Source organism: Manis javanica, chromosome 17 (genome assembly GCF_040802235.1).
Source record: "Manis javanica isolate MJ-LG chromosome 17, MJ_LKY, whole genome shotgun sequence".
In the NCBI taxonomy this organism is placed as follows: Eukaryota; Metazoa; Chordata; class Mammalia; order Pholidota; family Manidae; genus Manis; species Manis javanica.
Window position 1 is genome coordinate 57,784,630 of NC_133172.1, and position 17,428 is coordinate 57,802,057.

Consider the following 17,428-nt stretch of genomic DNA (forward strand, 5'->3'; position numbering starts at 1 on the left):
GTGCAAAGAAACCTTCAAGTATACTCCTACCAGCCACCATATCCACCCCCCAAAAATAACCCCTGGGCCCCCATCCTAGGGTCCCCTGGAATCAAGCTGTTGCTGCCCAGTGCCTACCAGCCCAAAGAGCTGAAGCCTCAAGCCAGATGGGCTGGGGTGCCTTTGCTCCCCAGGAACCTAGAAGCAGCAGATGTCTCAACCCCCTGGAGGCCCAGAGACTTCTCTATTCAGAAGCTACAGAACCTGTTTGTGAACTTTACGTACAAGCTGCAAAAGGGGGAAGACAAGCAAATGCAGGCGAAGTTTCAACCTTTTTATTCAAAGCAGCTTCTCACAATGTATAAATACTGCATATTAGCACACATGAAAAATACAACTTCTAAGGCACCCAGAAATGTGTTCACACACGTTACAGGACCATTCACAAAGAGAGTGTACAGTTTGCTCTAGACAGTCAGCATCTGATAAATCAAAAGATTATTATCCCTCAATACTGCACCCAGTCTCGTGAAATATTTACAACGTGGTGAGAAAGGGTCAGCTGTACCTGCTTTATAATTCTAGGAAGTACTCATACTTACAAATATTCAGAACTAGTTAAAGACTCTCCCGTGACAACCTGGCAAAGTAATATGAGAAGCCTAATTTGCAAAGGTCTCCTTGGATTTTGGTGTGTGCGCTACATCCGTGATCAAATCCAAACACTCCTCGGGTGGGCTGGGTAAGTTTTTGGTAGCCTGCTTCATTATCAGAAGTTTGGTAATAAGCCTTACCACTAGAATACCACTTCCTCAGCATCAATCATTGCTCAACCTGTTAATGGATCAATGATTTCATCATGAGTGGACATGGAGCACTGCCTGGGGTGAGGACTGAGGGAAATTCTTAGGCCAAACAGGAATTGGAATGGGTCAATGCAGAACAAAAGGAGGTGGAAATTTAACAGCTGTAGGATCACTCCTCAGTGTAGACGCATCTAAAACACTTAGGGTGGAGGTTCTTAGACAGATGGAGACGTCTACACTGGCCAGGAAACCAAACCTCCCCTTTTTAGGATATGGATAAAGGCTGGCACTGCACAGCAGAAACACCCTCCTGAGAGAGCGAGTTTCGATCTGGAAACTCACCTTTCAGAGCCTTCTCCAGGTGACAGCAAACCCCTCTGAACAGCAGGCCAGAGGGTGGCGATGAGCAGTTTCTCTGTGCCATAAAGCATGTGTATCTCTGGACATGCCCACAACCTACACAACTCATACTCTGTTGGAATAATGGAATTCTTTGGTCCTTGGTTTTATGAAAGGCAATATTTTCACAATCTTGTGAAACATGGACATCAGCAAACGACTTCAAGCTGGGACTAATGGCATGGGGGCAAATTAAATACTAGATGGAAAACGCTATACCCTCCAAACTTCCCAGGGTCACCTTAATGAGCTCCAGCGCCAGGCCAGGTGTTGTTTCCATGACACATGGTCAACCCATAGAGACATCGGAGATGAGGCTTAAAACTCGATGTCAGTTTTTCTGACTGCATGCACGTGGCAAATACTGGAAGCAAATCTCCATCCCGAGGGTAGTTGACTTCATGAATACTAAGATGAACTAAATAACTTGACCGTAGCCCTACAATGGCCCTGGTCTCAAATCATCTATAAAGCCTGGGAAAGGATAACCAGTTAGTAACTATGGAAGTGTGGCCAACTGAGAGGAATCAAAGTTTTTTTTTAATTTGAAGTCCAAACTGAGTTGGTTGTATTAGATCCCAGACACAGTGGACGCACTGCCATACTTGACTTAAACGCTCCCTCAAAACAGATCCAGGCAGATTGACTCAGCTGATGTGTATATTCTGCATCTAGCTGGCCTTTGCCCTGCTAAGCTCAGGTGTAGTGGGGCTTAACATGCACCATTCACTGATAAGATACTCCGGACACACAGGAATGCTGATTATGTAACTGAAATCGACTTCGGATTGTCTACACAGTAAGACTCACATGTAAACTTTGTTAACATCTCTCAAGGAATGCTGACCTCGGCCAGACTGGACATTTCCAGATCGTCCACAAGGAACCTGGGGTCCACCACCTAGGTCAGGAGTAGGAAGAGCCATTTGTTCAGAACAAATGACGGACCAGCAGCCCTCCCTGTGACCACGACGTCTAAGCCATGTGAACAGTACGAAGGTGGCTCCGAAAAACCAGTCCTTGGTCCATTCCTATGGCCAAAGACAGTTACCATGGTGCCTAATCTGGCCCCTGCCACCATCAGCTCAGCCAGACTCTTCAGATGAGCCGCGATTTACAGACTGCATTGAGTCCATCAACATGGCTTACGTTGCTTGGAAAGAAACAACCCGTATTACCCTTGTATTTTTTTGCAACAAGCTTAAGGCTCTGTTCACAAACTCCATCGACTGCCACACAGTAAGAATTTATGGGGAGATCTTAAACTACATTTGTAGTTGCAAAGGTTGGAAAATTTACTGATCCTAATGGTAAGGCTTATTCACAAATTCAATACATCTTCAAATTATACCTCAAACTCGATTACTTCGAGAAAAAGAAAATGAACCTGCTCTCAAACAATATGAGAGCATTAGCTTCTAAGGGAAAACAAAAAAACAAAAACAAAAACCATTGCCACCAAACCAGTATGCTATTTTTTGAAAGAACGAGTGATATTAATGGAAAAGATTGCCTAAAACGCATATCCTAACTTACCACAGAAATATAAAAGTTTATATTCTGAAAATAGATACTGTATTAAAGTCTGTAAGCATTTCAACCAAAATTTGCAGAAATAACTAAGCGACACGTATCTACAACAAAAATATACATGCAAGACAACCCCCAAGTGGTTTCCCTTAAATATCTACAAAGGCAAAGTGTAGATTTTTAAAGATTATACAAAACCATTTACAGAGAATAAAATAAAATACTTAAGAAATCTCCTTTAGAGTCTTAAATACTGTGTATATTAGTGACAGTGTCTAAACTAATATATACAACAGATCTAAGTGTCTGAATACCGAAACACAGAAAAGAAGTGATTCTGTATTTGAAATATTCACTTAGGAAGATTTGAAGATATTTCTATTTGTTTTTTCTTTGTTAAAAAAATTTCCATGGAGACTAGATCAGAAAACTGCATGACTATAACTAAAATTCAAATTAACAAAAGTTTACAAAATTTTTTTAACCAACAATCAATGGGAAATGCCATTCAGCATTCAGTCAAGGCTATTTTTAAAATGTGGACATTTGGAGATACAGTTGCATTGATCAAAGTCTATGGTGATTACTATTTTTCCAGCCTCATACTAAACTTCACATGGGAAAAACATATTTTCATGCTTCAGAGAGAACATGTCTTAGTTTAATCTATGCCAAACAAGAATTACATATTAAATCAATTCTCTACTATCTTCTCACAGTTAATCAATTTCATTTCTAAGAGGGTAATTTGTGATGGTTTTTACCCACAGGCATTATTTCGAAGTAGAAAGGGGCACATGGCTACATTAACGTTAGTCTGTGGCTTCCAAATGGTGAAGAGTTCTGACCACCTTAGGAAAGTTCTGCAAAAAGTCCTCCTGGAATAGGGCTGTTAACCCAAAGAGTCCCACTACAAGATGCTGCATGCGAATCACCAGGGGTTGGAGCAGAGAGAAGGGGAGCGCTAATGCATGGCTAACAGGGTGGCAAGGAGCAGACTGCCTACAAATTTGCTTGACTAAAGAGATAATTCTGGGACAGGGCTGTCAAGACCAGGCATGATTCCTCAAAGACCTGCCCAGGCTCTGGGAGGTGACAGACAGGGGCTACAGGGGGGAACAAAGCAAGGTAGAGAGAGGGGTGAAGAGACCCTTTTTGGGGGGAACGGAGGGTATAGGATAGAAGATAAAAAGCCAAAGCCTGAGCCCTCTGTCTTGAGAAAGCTGGCAGGATAAACCGTGACACACCCCCAGGTCTGGCATTTTCCATCCCAGGGCCATTTGCTAAAAGCTACCCGGGTTTCATCTACCCATCATCAAAACAACTATCCAGAAAGTGAAAAATACAGTGGTTCTATCTACCCTGTAGCAAACACATTTACTCAACTTTCGCCCCATTCGTGGAACAGCCTTCTTGAGATGGCTGTATGGAAACAACCTAAATGCAGACCATCTTTTAAAACACCTCCCACGGCACCCAGAACTTATAACTTAACCACAGGAATTCCACATTAGTGATGGCTTCACATTCCTCCCTTATCAACTGAGATCCCTAAGATGTTGAGAAGGCTGGATTTGTGATATGTCCAAATCTAAAAGCATTTCTGGCCCTTTCAGCAGGGAAAAGAACGGACATTGAACAAAGGGAGTCCCCGAACACTGTCTGCCCGCTCTACCAAGAACCCCAGCTCTGCTTCTGTGCACGGTAACTGCGTCTGCCCCCAGGGGGTAAACAGAAAGCAAGAGGCTCTTTCCGGAGGGGAGTCAGCAATGGTGAAGAGATTATCTGCGGTGACGCACAAGAGCGAGGTTTGTGTAGGGGCTTTGGGAAAGCATGTATTTGGGGAGAGGCAAAACCTAAAGTCAGATGTGACAAGAAGCCTTTGGGCAAAAGCCGGTGTTTCCTTATATGAATTCCCTGTGTCTAGGTCTGCAGTGCCTGCAGGATCCCCCATGAGGTACACAGAACGTTAAGGCCCACTTCCTCTGACTGGATTCTGGCTGTCCCCAGCCAGCTCCCCGGGGCCAAGACGGCAGAGAGGAGGAGAAGGCAAGAAGCCCCCTCTTCCTTAACCCTCACGATGTCACAGGGATATTCAGGAGAGAGGCCTTCCGCAGTGGGGGCGAAGGTCCAGGTAACCTTCAGAGTCACTGTCTGAAGGACACGTCCCTAGGCACAGCACAGACATAGACACTCAACCTGTCCTCTGAGACAGAAAGTTCAGGGCCATGCATCCTCTCCACCCGCCCGTCCCATTGCGTCTGGTCACCTGGAAGAGAGGGAAAAGGCCCAGAGAGAGATGCATGGTGGGCAGCAGGGACCCACCTTTTCTAGCCCACGTCCCCTCACCCAGCTGCTCCAGTCGGCTCTCTCCAAGGAAGGGTCAAGAAGGCTGCAATGGGCAGAGGGAAAGAGAAGACGGGGTGAACCAAGGGCCTCTGGGGACACTCAGGGGTTGTGACGGAAGCGGGAAGTTCCCACCGCTCGGAGAATCTAACTTTCCCTGGGTGTCTGGCCCATAAAAAGTTTAACCCTCATATAGAACACACTCCTGTCGTTTCTCTTCTCTAATCCCAAGGTCAACCGTTCCCCTCACCAACCAAAGCCAAAGCCAAAACTGAAATCGAAACTCCTCCTTGCCTGCGGCCGACCCAGCCTCTTTGGACTAATGGTCTAAACACAAATGCTGGGGTCCTCAGGCAGCCCAGGGGCCCCGGAGCAGGAGACCTCATCCCTGGTTATTGCTCCCTGATGTGAGTAAACAACTAGAAAAAAGGTGGGTCGTCTGGATTTCTGGATGCAAAACAATCCAGGCATCAACTGGCAGCTCAACAGGGGGACACCCCCCCCACTGCCCGAAGTGGGGGGCCCGAAGCAGACCGCACGGCGCACACAGAGGACATGGCTCTGAGATCCGAGTTCAGTCACTTGTCCCAAAGAGGAAAGTCTCACCCCAGTAAATATGCAATCCCCACGCAGGGTCTGTTCCCTACTCTTCCTGACATCCCACGACTAGGGCCGGGATGTGTCTCAGTGCCAGGAAGGCTGGAGGCCCCTGTGACTCCTTAAAGGCAGAAGGGTGAAGAGACCACTCTTCCATGATTTCTCCCCCGAACAAGCATTCAGTCATTACCTCTGAGAACCATTTTACACGCAGAGGGTTTGATACAGGGCTATTCTTTTCATCCACAGAAATTCTTCTGTTCTCATCTCTCTTAAGTTTATTTCCACATGTTTCATTGCTAGAATGCACCAGATGGCATGAACCTTGTTTGGAATTTGGTCCAGGGCAGTATGAAAATAATATCTGTACAAACGACAGATATCACAATATATAAACAAAAATAAATAAATTAAATAAGTCTGATTAAAGAAAGAAATTTCCCTAGTAGTTTGTGTTTTTGCAAAACTAGCTTTACATATAATACACATAAATTATCAGAATTTTCACTTACACTGTTTTAAAAATATATATTTAACAAAACATTCCTAAATGTACAATATCTGGGTTTGTAAATCGCTCAGTGGGGTTTTCAGACCAAGCCCAGGAAGCCACACAGATCTGCATCGGAGAGGGGACTGAGGCTGGCTCCATGCTCATCGGTCTGGACTGCTCATGACGACTCAGGGCCCCCATCCCTGGATCTGCTCGAGCAGAGAGAGCCGTGACAGCCAAGTCTCCCAATCAGAGGCACTGTGTAGACACAGCCTGAGTCAGAAGCACGGGGGCAGGGGTCTTCCCCTTCCTGGACCACGATGGTGCATTTCAGCAAGTGGGGACAGGACAACGGTACCTGGCAGAGGCCTGGGAAGATAAAGCCCTCAGGAGCTCTCCAGCCAGTGTGGGGGGGGCGGGGGGTGGGGGAGGCCAAGGATGCCGTGTTTCCCATCTGTTATACAAAACCAAGCCCATAAGGAGGAACCAAAACACACGAGGCAATGGACACAACCGTAGGTACAAGGAGACACCCCGACACACCCCTTGGCCGCATTGTGCTCCAATCGCTGAAACACAGGGCGAAGCTGGAGGTTGGCGCCCTTGAACACGGGGGCCTGCTCGCTGGGGCCCTTCAGACCTGGTAAATTCTGTCTTGCAGGTAACTGAACAGGGAATCCAGGCCCTTGGAGGAACTCCAGAGCTGTTTGAGCATGAGGCATTCTTTCTCATTCACATCTTCAAGCGCCGACTTCAGGAAGCTGCGGACAAGGCCTTTCGACTCTTCCAACACCTGAAGGGAAATGCACAAGCCTCGTTAGCTGGGCACCAGCAACGCAGCTCTGGAAGAACACGCTGGGCCTGGGAGGCGCCAGCTAGCCTCCCGACGTCCAGAGTCAGGGGAGGCTGCCTCCTGTAGTCCGGGGCTTCCCAGGCCCGTGGGCCCGGCAACGCCAGGAATGGATTCCGGCAATGGATGCCAAGATGTTGAGCCCTGGGCTGGCTAAGTGGGGGCCCCACCTGCAAGCGCTTTATCTTTTACCCAAAGGTGGCCTAAACTCCGTGCCCTTTTCTATGGCACCGTGAGGAAGTTTGGGGAGCAACACTTTGACCTCTCCGCACTGCGTCATTTTCATTGCTTGCGAAACAGGAATAGCGATACCCAACTCGAGGATGGCTGGGCCCACAGAGTAGGACAGTGAAATGAGCTCATGGTTGTCAAGGTACCCACAGGACCACCCCACAGCAGTGCCCCTGTTCAGGCTTAGTAAAGGCACGAATAGCAAGGAGTAATAATTGCAGGAATTGCAGTAACGGGTAACCATGGTGACAACAGCTGCAGTAATGACACTATGTCATAACATAGCAACAGCAGTGATGCTGGTACCACAGCGGCGGGGATGGTGTAGGCAGTAACGGTCCCGGTAGTACTCTCAGTGCTCATGGCGATAGGAACAACCCCACTACAATCCCCGTTACCCGACGGGCTCTCCGAGTATTCTTTCCTGTACTCTTTCATCCTCAGGATAACTGCACAGGTAGGTGGTATTCTGGTCTCCACATTAGAGCTGGGCCCGAGCTGCCTGATGGATGTGGCCTGCGCACCCCTGGTGGGTTCTGGCAGGCAGGCTGCACCGCTGCCGCACTGGCAGAGGCACTGCTGGGAAGCGAGGCGCCCAGCGTCCTTCCACTGGCCTCCGCCATCCTCTGCTGATGTCAGGCCTTGGTTCACACTCTCCCAAAGTGCTTTCCAACAGAGAAAAGCAAGCCAAGAGCTCCCCTCCCCTGCCCAAGCTAGAAGGGGCTGCAGGCTAACAGGTGGTGCACGTGGGCCGGCAGGATGAGGCTGCCTCCTTCCTCCTGCCAGTTCCTCCGAAGAGCGCCATCTCCGGGAGGCCGTGGGGTCCAGTCCCTCCTCCAGCACATCACCCCAGTGCTCCCAAATTTGTAAGTGTTGACAGGAGAGGTTCCTTTGCAATATTTCTTCAGTGGCTGCTTTCCCCTGAGTCCCTCCATTGCCCAGAGACCAAACTGCTCCCTGGGCCTTCGGCCTCTGTGCTACCTTCCTTTCCAGCCCATCGTCCCTCAAACACACTGAGCCTGCTCACACCTCCACGGGCCGCTGCCCTAACTCCTCCCTGTGGGTTCTCAGACTCTGTGCCCTCACCCACACCATCAACCATCCCCCATTTGCCCAGGGCGGTGGGATTCCCAGTGCCATACCCAGGAGAATCCCAGGCAGAGTGAGACGCATCAGTTACCACAGTCATCAGGCAGATTAAAAGAGAATCCAGAGAAAGATCAGCGAAGTGTGTAGCCCGTAATAAGAGCTCCTCAACAAGGCAGGACCCTCACCAGCCCGTCACCATCACCGGGACTCCCAGCAAGGCCCCCAGCTGGAGGTGCTTCCACCAGGAGGAGCCCAGGGAAGGCTGACAGGGCACCTCGGCTGGGGGAGTGCAGTGGCTCAGGGGAGCTGGGGAGCAGGGAGGGGGGCTCCCAGGGCTGGCCCCAGAAACCTCAGACAGGGAAGCATGGAAAGAGTCCCCAGGCCTTCCTGTCCCCAAGTGCCTTTCTCATTTCCTGAACTGCCCTGAGGCTCCCGGAGCCTCTTCCCCACCTTTTGACAGGATATTTCCACACTGCGCTCACAATGACTTTTATGAGATAAAATCAACACTTAATTAAAACCCAGCGCCTCTGTGGAGGTGTTATTTATTTATGTATTTTCAATGTGCCTTCTGAGTCAAACGGCAGTGGTGAAATGTGCCAAGCCCTTGGCGGGCAGCGCCAAGCCCTCCTCTCTCACGGGCTTAGTACCCTTTGTCCGTATGGGCCTTTGCTTCTCGGTTCATTGAAAACTATAGACGTTTTTTGTGCTTTCGTGTATATTTAGGACTTTTAAGGCAACGCACACCCCCCCGCCCAGAGTTTGAATCTCTTCTGAGAGGTGTTCAAGCTGGAGATGATGGGGAACATCTGACCATGCTGTCTCCCTCCCTCTGTCTCCCCCTACACCGGGATGAGGCATTGTTAGGTGACACGGGGCCTTCATGTACTCCCGCATGACCCTCGGCCAGTCAATGAGCCCCTTTCAGCCTCGCTGCCCTCACTGTAAAATGGGTCTATTGCAAGAATGAGCACCAAACCACAGGAACTCACCACTGCACTGCAGGACGCCATCTCCTTGACACGCAGCATGACCTCCTGGCTGAACGTGGTGGGCCAGAAGACCTGGGACACAAGTCCTCTGCTGCACGCCTCCTGAGCAGTGAGCTTCCGCCCACAGAAAAGCATCTCGTTGGCCTGAAAAAGCAAAGGCAGGGGAAGGCTGAGAGCCCGTCATGCCCACCATGTCTGTTAGTGAGGCCTGGACTTGCTGCAGACTAGCGCCCCAGCTCGCGAAGGCAGGATTCTTAACCAGGCAGTGCGTCAGCTTTGGGAACTACATGCAAACGCTTGTGTCTCTGTGCATCTTTCTGAGCAGAGGGTCCACAGCTTTCATTAAATTCCCAGAAGAAGCCACGTACCTACTTTGGTTCGTCTGCCCAATCCCTCTCCCCACGTCTGGCAGCAGACCCACAGGAGTGGCCCGCACCTCGGGCTGGGTGCATCCCATTGCTGACCCCTGCCACGATGACTGGTCCAGGGATGAACAGGTGATGTACCCCAGATAAGGAAGCTCTCCGTGAGGGTTCCAAGCTGGAGACAGTGGGAAGAATCTTCCTGCCTCTCAGTTGCATGCTTAGGTCAGTGAGCCCATGGCCACCCACTGTTGCATCCCCGCTCTGTGGAGAGACGGGTCTGCAAAGAAAGGAAGAATGAGGTGCTGATGGGGCCTGGATAGCCGGGCCCCGAGGGAAGCCCCACTTCTAGACTTGCAAGTTATGTCCCCGATAAGCTCCTTTCTTTCCTCCTTTAAGCAGTGAAAGTGTTTCCATCACTGGCAGCCACAGGGGCCCTGAATGATACAGGAATACCAGCGCAGACAGGAATGCCTCTGCCAGGGGCCCAGGGCTGCACACGGCCCGGCCAGGCATGACGAGTGAAAAGCACCCCTCTGCCTTCCGCTGTCTCCTCTGCACCCCACTTCCAGAGAATTTCCTTTTGCTTTGGAGTTCTGGAAAGAGCTACCTGCCTGCAGTCCTGGGCACAGAGCACAATGCAGTCACCCGCTGAAGCTCACCGACAAGTGACTCCCCCACAGACCATCAGGGCACGACGGTCAAGGCCCCCACCTCGCCTCACCCAGCAGATGATCCCTTCCCAGCATCCCTATATGCTTAGCCGCCCTCAGCTCAACACTGAAATGCCACCCACTCCGGCCTCTGGACCTACACACGTGCTCCCTCCTTTGTTCTCAGTGTCACTGATGGGTCGTGATGACCCAGAGGACAGTCCTTCATGACTGTCGGCAATCTATAGCAGGTCAGCAAGAAGCCTACAGCATGCATTGGGTTAGAAGTCTGAAGACAAATATGTGTTATTATACTTATTTAGAAACACGTCTGTTTCAAGGAGAGATGAAAGGAGGGGACTCAGCAGAGGCCAAACAGGCCACAGTCGGCAAGAACACGCCTCAGTCAGCCACATTCCTGGAGTTTCAGAAATGATTGAAATGAAAGAGAGACAGAAAGAGATAAGACTGTACAGGGTTAACATTTCTGCGATCACAGAGGTCGGGGAAACTGAAGGGGCCCTGAGCTCGGTGGAGCACAGGGGCTGAACTCAGCCGGGCAGGTGTCTGCTTCCCGGGCTCCCTGCCTGCCTCTCTGTTCAGCCACTGGTGAGACTGAGTAACCTAACGCAGCCCGAGTTCCTGAATCCGGGGGCCTCTGGACCCCACCTGTGTGACCCCAGCTGTGCAGACAAGGTGGTGCGAGTGGGCATAGGGCCTACTGAGGGTCTCCAGGTCTCTCTGCAGCTCTTTCACGCTGTCTCCTTTAACTGTTTTATGCTCCCATCAAAGAGCAACAAGATCACACAGAAGGGACAGGATGGGGGCTCCCATCATTCCAGACTCACTCGGAGGTGTCCCCGCTGGGAGCCTGTCCAACCACCTCCCCAAACCCCATCAAAGTCAGCAGTGTGGCCACCTGTGCAGTTTCTACCTCCCCAGACAGGGAGGCAAAGGTTTCCAGGACCAGTGTGGAGAAAGCGCAGGCTGTGGGGTCAGACATCCCTGCTTCGCCCACATCTCTTCCCCTCTTCTAGTCTCAGTTTACTTATCTCTAAAGTAGGCACCACCGGATGACTGTGAGGATTCAGTGAGACGACAGAAGAGCAGGCAGACAGCATGCCAGCCACACATTCACACCCTAAGACCAGGGATTACCGAGGATGGGGCCCACATTTCCCTCATCTTGTACTTCTAAGTAGGTAAGACGAGGCCCGGTGCCTACTGAGAGCTCACCGAGGTTGCTGGCTGAAAGAAAGAGCAGTTTTCTCACCTACTGGAGGGCCACCTCAGCTCCCTAGGCCTCAGTTTCTCCATCTGTGAAGTGGAGGATAAGCCCTACCTTTGCAGAGGAGAAGAGAGAATGAGATCACTGTGTGGAACGTGCCTGGCACAGTGTCTCTGGCACACCGTAAGTGGGCAAGGCAAGCTGGGACAATCCCTCAGCCCTTTGTGATCAGAGGGCAACATAGTATTTGCAGTACAACGGAGTGGACACATTTTCCCAAATAGAAATATTGGAGAGGCAGCAGGGAGAATCGACATAATCAGGGGGCCCTGTGCACGATCTCGGGACCAGCAGTCCTTTAGTGAGGGACTGCTACCCCATGTGTACCCAGCGCCTACCAGCCTCACCCTGATACCCTCCACCTGGGTGGGAAGGAAGAGAATCTCCAGAATGCTAAGGACAGAGGAGGCACTGAACTAGAGAGCGTGTGGTGCGTGAGCAGAGCTCACAGGCCTTGGCAGCTCCATTTTGGAGTTGCTGGGCCGGGAACATCGAGACGGGAGATCAAACAGGGAAAGAGGGGCTGGGTCCCTTGAGCCTTTTAAGCAATGCTAAGGGCTCAAGCTCAGTTCAGAAGATCCAGCACAGGCTTTGTAAGAAACTAACAGGGGTAAGTCAGCCGAAGGCTAAGGAGACCCGGGACCATGTGGTGTAGAGAAATCGGGAAGGAGAGAGTGGAGGAGGACTTCCCAGGAGCATCTGCGCCAGCAGAGCAGGCCAACCAGGTAGGGGCTGAACACCAGACCACTGGGCTCAACACACGGGAGGTCACGGTGTCCCTCACAGTGGAATGGTGACCAGGGATTCCTTTAACCCTCGACGAGGGCAATGACGCCCACACGTGGGTTCTGGGGCTTTTTGGAATGGGCCTGGAAGTCGAAGGCACCAGGTCAGCTCCCCACCTTCTTAGCGGAGGAGCTATTATAAGGGAGATGCACCATCTTAAACAGGCAGAGACCCCTCATTTCAGACTCACTCCTCGGATGGGGTTCTACTTCATAAAATCCTGGTTAAGAGCACAGACTCAAGACACCAGACCCTTTGTATTCAAATTGCACTACTGCCACCAAGACTGGGTGACCCCGGGCAACTCGCTGAAGTGTCTGAGCCTCAGTCCCCAAATCTGCCAAGCGAGGCTAACAACGGCGCTGCCCTCCAGGCCTGGGGTGAGGATGAGTAGATGGCTGGCAACCCCCCGGCCCGTGAGCACTTTCCAGGGGTTAGCTGTTGTTATCAGCCTCCCCTGCTCACGCTTGCTTCTGGCAGTTGGTACAGAATCTGACTGCAGCCCACAGCAGACTCTGCCACCTCACTCAAACGCCTCGGCCCTTTCCCTGACCCATGAGGCGCCAAGTTCCGTAACTCCTCCGAGCCTGGCTTCCCATGTCCATCTGGGATGGAGACTGCCCTGTGATCACCAAAATCCCTTCCCACTTCTTCCTGGACGCATGGCAAGCCTACATCTCCCAGCCTCCCCTGCGGGTGGGCGTGGCCACGTGACATGGGACCGAATCCTGGCCAGTGAAATGTGAGTGGAAGTGAAGGTGCCCTGCAGGCCTGGCCCATAAGGACGTCCAGGCTGCCTCCAGGCTCTCTTCTCACTCCCAGGCTGGAAGTGAAGGTGGATCCCCGAGGTGGGAGATGCCTGGGTCCCCAGTCAGTGCAGACGGCATTACATCTACACTGGACTGCACAAGGGCGAGAGAGGGACTGTCCCTCGGACCCTGAGATTGTGGGACTGGCACAGCACAGCCCACCCTAATACACGACCTCATCGGGTCATTGTGAGGAATAAATGAGATAATCTAAGCAAAGTACTTGGTTTAGTGAACTAAGTTAGGAACTAACTTACCTTCTTTCAGCCCGCTTTAACTAACTAAGCACTTAGTTAAGTGAACTCAGTTGAGTGAAGGAAGTACACGTTCAGTAAGCGAAAGTCACCCCTCTCAGCCCTCGGCCACACCCACCCTGTCACCAGCACCGCAGCCCGAAGGCTCCCAGGCCAGCCCGGCCTCATCCCAGCTCCCTGGGGAGACGGAGGAAGCTGCGACCAGCAGCAGACTCCACGGGTCGGGAGTACCCTGGGTTTCCGTCCACACGAAGGGCCACAGCCTAAGCCTGGGACATGTGTCCTGCTCTGGGATACGGGGTCTTGTCGGGACCCAGATCCCAGTGTCCCACGGGGGAAGCAAGGAGGCTTACCAGCGCAACGCCCAGGATCTGCGGGAAGGTGTAGGAGGAGCAGCCGGCAGGGGTGAGGCGGATGGTGGCATAGGGGGTCTGAAACCAGGCCTTCTCGCTGGCCCACACGATGTCGCAGAGGGGCAGGATGGACGCACCCAGACCCAGGGCAGGCCCATTGATCGCCACCACGATGGGCTTCTTAAACTGGATAAAGGCCTTCACAAAGTCCCTGAGAGAGAAGAGAAGATGCCCTTGAACAGGTGCCCAGGCCTGCCGAGACCCGCCTGACACCCTGGCCTCTGCCAAGCTGAGTCCCAGGTGCTGCGACGCTCCCGCAGGTTGTCAGAGGGGAGCAGGTACCAGGCCAGGACCTCACCCTTCCATCCACAGGATGGCACCCACAGGAGTTTGTTCGGAGGGAAACTCATGGGGTGACCCTGTTCCCAGTTTGCCCAGATGGTCCGAGATCATGCCCGTCGTCCCTCACTCACCCAGTTATTCTGCCCTCCACCCCCTGGATACTGACAAGTTGCAAACACCTTAAGAAAGACAAAATTAAGGTTCAGAACCAGAACTAGGACTTGAAGCAAAATGATGGTGTTACAAGGAGAGGAGGAACTGACCCCAAAGAGAGGTAATGCTCTAACAGCACTGGCCGCAGGCGGAGGGGGTGACTTCGGGAGGCACGAGCTCAGTGCCAGAGGTGCTCCTGTTTGGGCTCAGGGGGCACCTGGGATGATGCTGCAGAGGGGATTCAGGCTTCGGGTGGTGGACACAGCCGGGGGCAGATGACATTTGAGATTTCCTTCAGTCCTAGGATTGTCTGATTCTCAATTACCTAAAGGGATGCCAGACTCCCGAAGGGAGGTTTTAGAATGCTGATGAGGGTCTGTGTGTTCGGGCAGCTCTGATCAAAACTGGGGAAGGCTGTTCGGCTCCCCTGGAGACATGAGGCATCTGGAATCATGGCTGTGGGATGAGGTAGTATTCTATCTCCCTGCCCTTCTGCAGTGAGCAGGGTCACGGTGTGCACCTTCACCCACTGAGCAGAGCCACCTGCAATAACCTCTACTGCCATTGCCCTAGGATGCTTTTCGCCTTTCCTCTACTTGTTATATAAGATCTATGAAATGTTAATATTCATCTAGACATGAAGAAAGATCCAAGATGTCTAGTAAAGCCAGAATCCTTCATTATTCTCAGGTGGAAGACTGGAAACTACCAAAAACTTAAAAGAATAAAATCCGAACTCCCGACCATGACCTTGGTCTGCCTCTGCTCCCCTCTTCAGGCTTATCTCCTCTCTCTCTCACCCCTGCTCGCTGTGCATGAGCCACACAGGCCTTCTGAGAGTTCTTGGAAAACACCATGATTGCAATTTGCAATTATCCTAATTATTTGCCTGCTTACTTGTTTTTTGAACTCCCCCACCTCCGCTCCTTAAGGAAACCCACGGGTCAGCTTTGGCACAGCTTGGTCTCCATACATATTGGAATGAACATTCAGTGAACAGCTGTTGAGTAAATAGAGGAGTCAGTCTCCCAGAACAAGAGCCAAGACTGCAGGTGTGGGTAGTGACGCGCTGGCTATTCACAGGCCCGATTCCCTTCCCGCTTCTTCCCGAGTCTATGGCTAGAACATGCTTCTGAGCCTCCCTTGCAGGTGGGCGTGAACAAGTAGCGAAGGGCTGGCTGATGCAATGTGAGCGGCGGCCATAGACACACTTCCAAGCCTGGTGCACGGAAACGTCCCATCGTGCCGTCCTCCAAACCCTTTCATCTTGACAAGCACAGCCGTCTTGGAAGACATTTATGGAGTCACAGGCTGGAAGGAGTCAGGGTTCTGTGTCACGCCTTGGAGGACAGTCATGGCTTGATCAATAATAACGTCTGTTTTAGGGTCACATATGCGAGAAGTAAATTTCTATCACAACTGAGCTGGTTTATATATATATATATTTGGGGCTTATTTGTTACAGAAGCTAATACTTCACTAATGTAAATGTCAAGTTGATTTATCCCTTCTCAATTGATACCATTTCCATCCCGCTATAATTCTTATCAAAAGCTGCGGGTATCACAGTGATATGTTGGGATCAGAATCAAGTGTGAGAAGACTGCTCCATATTCCACTGGGGTAGGGGTATCTTGTGACCTGTCTGTCATCGTGCAAGTCTGCATCCTGACCCAAGCTTGAGGTATCTCGTTTCCTGACTCCTATGTGACTCCTCGTGAGTAGGTGACAGGTATCTCAGCTACTGCTGGCCCCTCTGCAGCTGGCCCCTGCTACAAAGAGGGAGTCCCGGCACCATGGCCCTCTGATGCCTGGTTTCTAGTGGCCCATTTCCTGGCTTGGCTTCCTAGCTTCATGGCCCCGTCACTGGTTTTAATGAGTGACTTTAACCAAATGCCATTTGCAAGGCACATGGGGCCTCTTTGCAGGGATCTTGGAACCACAGAGTCCGGGTGATTTTTGGCAGAAATTCTGTTTCTAAACACCCTCAACCATTTCAGGATCCTGTATCTCAGAATCGGGAAGGACTCTAAGAGTCATCAAGCCCAGTCTTCCCAAGGGTGCATCCTCTGGCATCTGTTGAATGTTTTTAATAAAGAGGGCCCATCCCTGTCAGATACCTCCCTGCTGCGGACCCTCTCTGAGGCTCCCAGTCACTCTGCTCCACCCTCCACACGGCAGTCCTTCAGGAATTCACCCCAGCCCTCAGAACCTTCCGGAAGCTGCTCTTTAGGATCCCAGAGGCTTTCACTCTGTGATTTCTAATCCGAGCTCTGTGCAGGAGCATCATGGACCACCAGGGAGGGCCCACGGGACAGAGGGTGCCCAGCTCCCACCCTCTACCCCGGCCCTCCTGGTTCAGTTCCAGCAGCCTCGGCAGCTCACATCTTGGATATAAGAATGTGACATGCAGACCAGTCTCCCCATCCTCTGCCTCTCACCTAATGCAGTAGATCTCTACCACAAGGGCCCAATGGATGCAGAGGCCAGACAACAAACAGGATATTGCATTACAGATGCTGCCGCTCTGATATCTGATCCTGCCTCGGGCAGCGGGGCTGTGCTGGGAGATGGCTCACTGTCTGATTCTGACCCTCCTGGCTTCCTCTGCAGCCTGAGCATTGTGGCTTCAGCCTGCAGAGCTGCTGGGCTGGTCTGATGCGGCAGAGGAGCAGGACCTTTGCAGTCTGAAAGACCCAGGATCAAGTCTCAACTCTGCCCCTAACGAGCAGTGAGGCTTCAGACAAGTTACCCCATCTCTGGAGCCTCATTTTCACCCTGGTAAAGTGGGAAAGCCAGTGGCGTGTCCTCGGAGGACTGTTATGAAAATTAAGTGAGACAGCCCACATGGGGCACCAGCACAGTGCCTGGACTCAGGAGCCTTCCACTGACTCTGCCACTGGACAATCAGTGCCCCTGCTGGGGAGGGGCACACAGCTCTTACTCTGTTCTCAGGTGCCTGTGGCCCCCTCTTCTGACCTACAGGAGACTCAGAAGCAAAATTCTGCACATGTGGATATTTGGATTTCACCTGGCGCAACTGGCATTTCTTTTGTACCCTGGCTACTCATTCCTTTAACCAGAGCCGTGGGGTGTGGCCCTCCCATGCCACGGTT

At 51.5% G+C, this 17,428-nt stretch overlaps 1 protein-coding gene across 1 annotated transcript in view; it reads right to left on the reverse strand.

Moving 5' to 3' along the window:
• Positions 1–300: 300 nt before the first annotated feature.
• CDYL2 (chromodomain Y like 2) overlaps positions 301–17,428 on the reverse strand; it is a 162,254-nt gene continuing 145,126 nt past the window's right edge. Inside the window, exons 5-7 of the mRNA XM_036993858.2 lie at positions 13,818–14,028; positions 9,313–9,456; positions 301–6,943 (exon numbers count right to left, since the gene is read on the reverse strand). Coding sequence (XP_036849753.1) covers positions 6,785–6,943; positions 9,313–9,456; positions 13,818–14,028 — 514 coding nt within the window. The 3' untranslated portion in view covers positions 301–6,784. The remainder of the gene's footprint in view (positions 6,944–9,312; positions 9,457–13,817; positions 14,029–17,428) is intronic.